General features: G+C 67.3%; 1 protein-coding gene across 1 annotated transcript in view; it reads left to right on the top strand.

Annotated features, from left to right (window-relative positions):
• MIER2 (MIER family member 2) overlaps window positions 1-1,857 on the top strand; it is a 25,626-nt gene that overhangs the window by 18,240 nt on the left and 5,529 nt on the right. The window contains exons 12-14 of the mRNA XM_011375247.2: window positions 656-780; window positions 891-1,018; window positions 1,805-1,855. Of these exons, the coding sequence (XP_011373549.1) occupies window positions 656-780; window positions 891-1,018; window positions 1,805-1,855 (304 nt within the window). The remainder of the gene's footprint in view (window positions 1-655; window positions 781-890; window positions 1,019-1,804; window positions 1,856-1,857) is intronic.

A 1,857-nucleotide genomic window follows, 5' to 3' on the forward strand; every position in this document is an offset into this window, starting at 1 on the left:
GTTTTAAGTTTGCACCTGCGCTGGTCCAGTGAGGCTGGGACGCCTCTCCCGGTCATAGGGGACAGTGCCTGTGTTCCCCGCTCCCCCCCCACCGCCCCGGGTCCCAGGCCACCCTGGGCTCCGGTGTCTGTCCTTGTCCTGGGACCAGCAGGGTGCTGTGGGGGCCCTCTAGCACCCTGCTGGTCCCAGGGTGCTGGAGGGCCCCCACGACCCATGCCGCCCCATGGGGCTTGGCCAGGTGGCATCCAGCCCCATGTCCGCCCTCGTCTCTGGGCGCTCGTGTGTGAACAGAACCGGGTTCGTGAGGCCTAGTGCAGCCCGGAGCGGCGCCCCTGTGCTCAGGGATGGCTCTTCTGGGGTGCCAGTGACGCTCGTGGCAGAAGCGTGCAGCCGGGCCCTATGCCACCCTCTCTGGGTGGGGCCCTGCCCCTGCTGTTGTTTCTCTGCTGGGCTTGTGACAAGCGGGGGGACCAGGTGGATGCTGCCTGGTGGTCTGGGGCAAAAGACGGACCTAGTGTGAAGGAGGGGCCCCGTGCGGGCAGGCGGCGGGGCGGAGCCGGCGCACCGTCACGCTCCGGGTGAAGCGAGGCGCCCCGGGGTGGGAGTGAGGGAGGTGCAGAGGGCTGGGGCCCGGGTGACACACACTGTCCCTCAGGTGCGCACGCGGTCTGTGGGCGAGTGTGTGGAGTACTACTACCTGTGGAAGAAGTCCGAGCGCTACGACTGTTTCTCGCAGCAGACGCGGCTGGGCCGCCGGAAGTACGGCCCGGCAGGACCCACGTACGTGCAGGGCTCCCGAGGGCCCGGGGCTGGGGACCCCGCAGTCTCGGGCACCTCCCGCCTCAGGCGGCTGTCCACCTGCAGGCCCCCACCATGTTCTCTTTCTACAGGGACGCGGACCAGGACCTGGATGGCAGTGACCACGATGGCCCCGGCCGCCCCCGCTCCTCGCCACCCCTGCCCCCTGCCGCTGATGGCCTGGATCCCGAAGAGGATACCCTGTCACGCATGCACACAGGTGAGGGTGTGGGCAGGGCTTAGCCCTGGAGGAGCCTTTCCTCACTGGCACCCCGACCTGGGCCAGTGGGCACTAAGCTGGCGTTCAGGAGTAAGTGACACTTCATGCCACGAGGAGTCACTATGCACGTTGTCATAGGGGCCCTTTGGTGTTCCATGTGGAGGAGAACCTGTGCGTTCTGCAGCCCAAAGTAGGGGGCCCCTTCCTGGGCCCTTGACAGTGGGGGGGCTCAGCCCCAGCTGCCACCTGGGAGACCTGGGGGTATCTGAGCCGTCCCCAGCATCCTGGGCCCAGGGCCACGAGAGAGCAAGGCAAGGCTCACGACTTCAGTTTCCGAAGGTGACCACAGAGAGGACAAGGACTTTCGCCCTCTGGGTCTGTCGGACTTGGGTCTAGATTGTGCCCTGGTTCCAGAGTCCGGTTGGTTCCATGGTTTGACATCCGCCTGTCGCGCACCTGTCCCCGATCGCCCTGGCTCGAGCGGTGTCAGTGCTCCCGACTGTCTGCCGAGTTTGAGAACAGGAGTCACGGCCTCCGAGGCAGGGCCTCAGCCGGGTGCACGATTGGTGTAACCGGTGTCCGTGTCCACGTGTGTTTTATGTTTACGTGAAAGCAAAGCACTCGCTGAGGAGCGTCCATGGGCTCCGCTGGGCTCGCACGGCTCGCAGCCTGAGGGCGAAACCAGGTGGTTCAGCCGGTGTCCCTCAGCTGGGGTGGTGGCGGTGGCCCCGGGCAGGCCGGGCGTGGGGGCCGCCGGTCCGGCCTCAGCCGTGTTCTCCCCTGCAGAGCCGCTGAGCGAGGATGGCGCGGCGGGCGGTCTCGCCGAGCCTGAGGACGGC

This window comes from Pteropus vampyrus, unplaced genomic scaffold (assembly GCF_000151845.1).
Source record: "Pteropus vampyrus isolate Shadow unplaced genomic scaffold, Pvam_2.0 Scaffold267, whole genome shotgun sequence".
Lineage (NCBI taxonomy): Eukaryota > Metazoa > Chordata > Mammalia > Chiroptera > Pteropodidae > Pteropus > Pteropus vampyrus.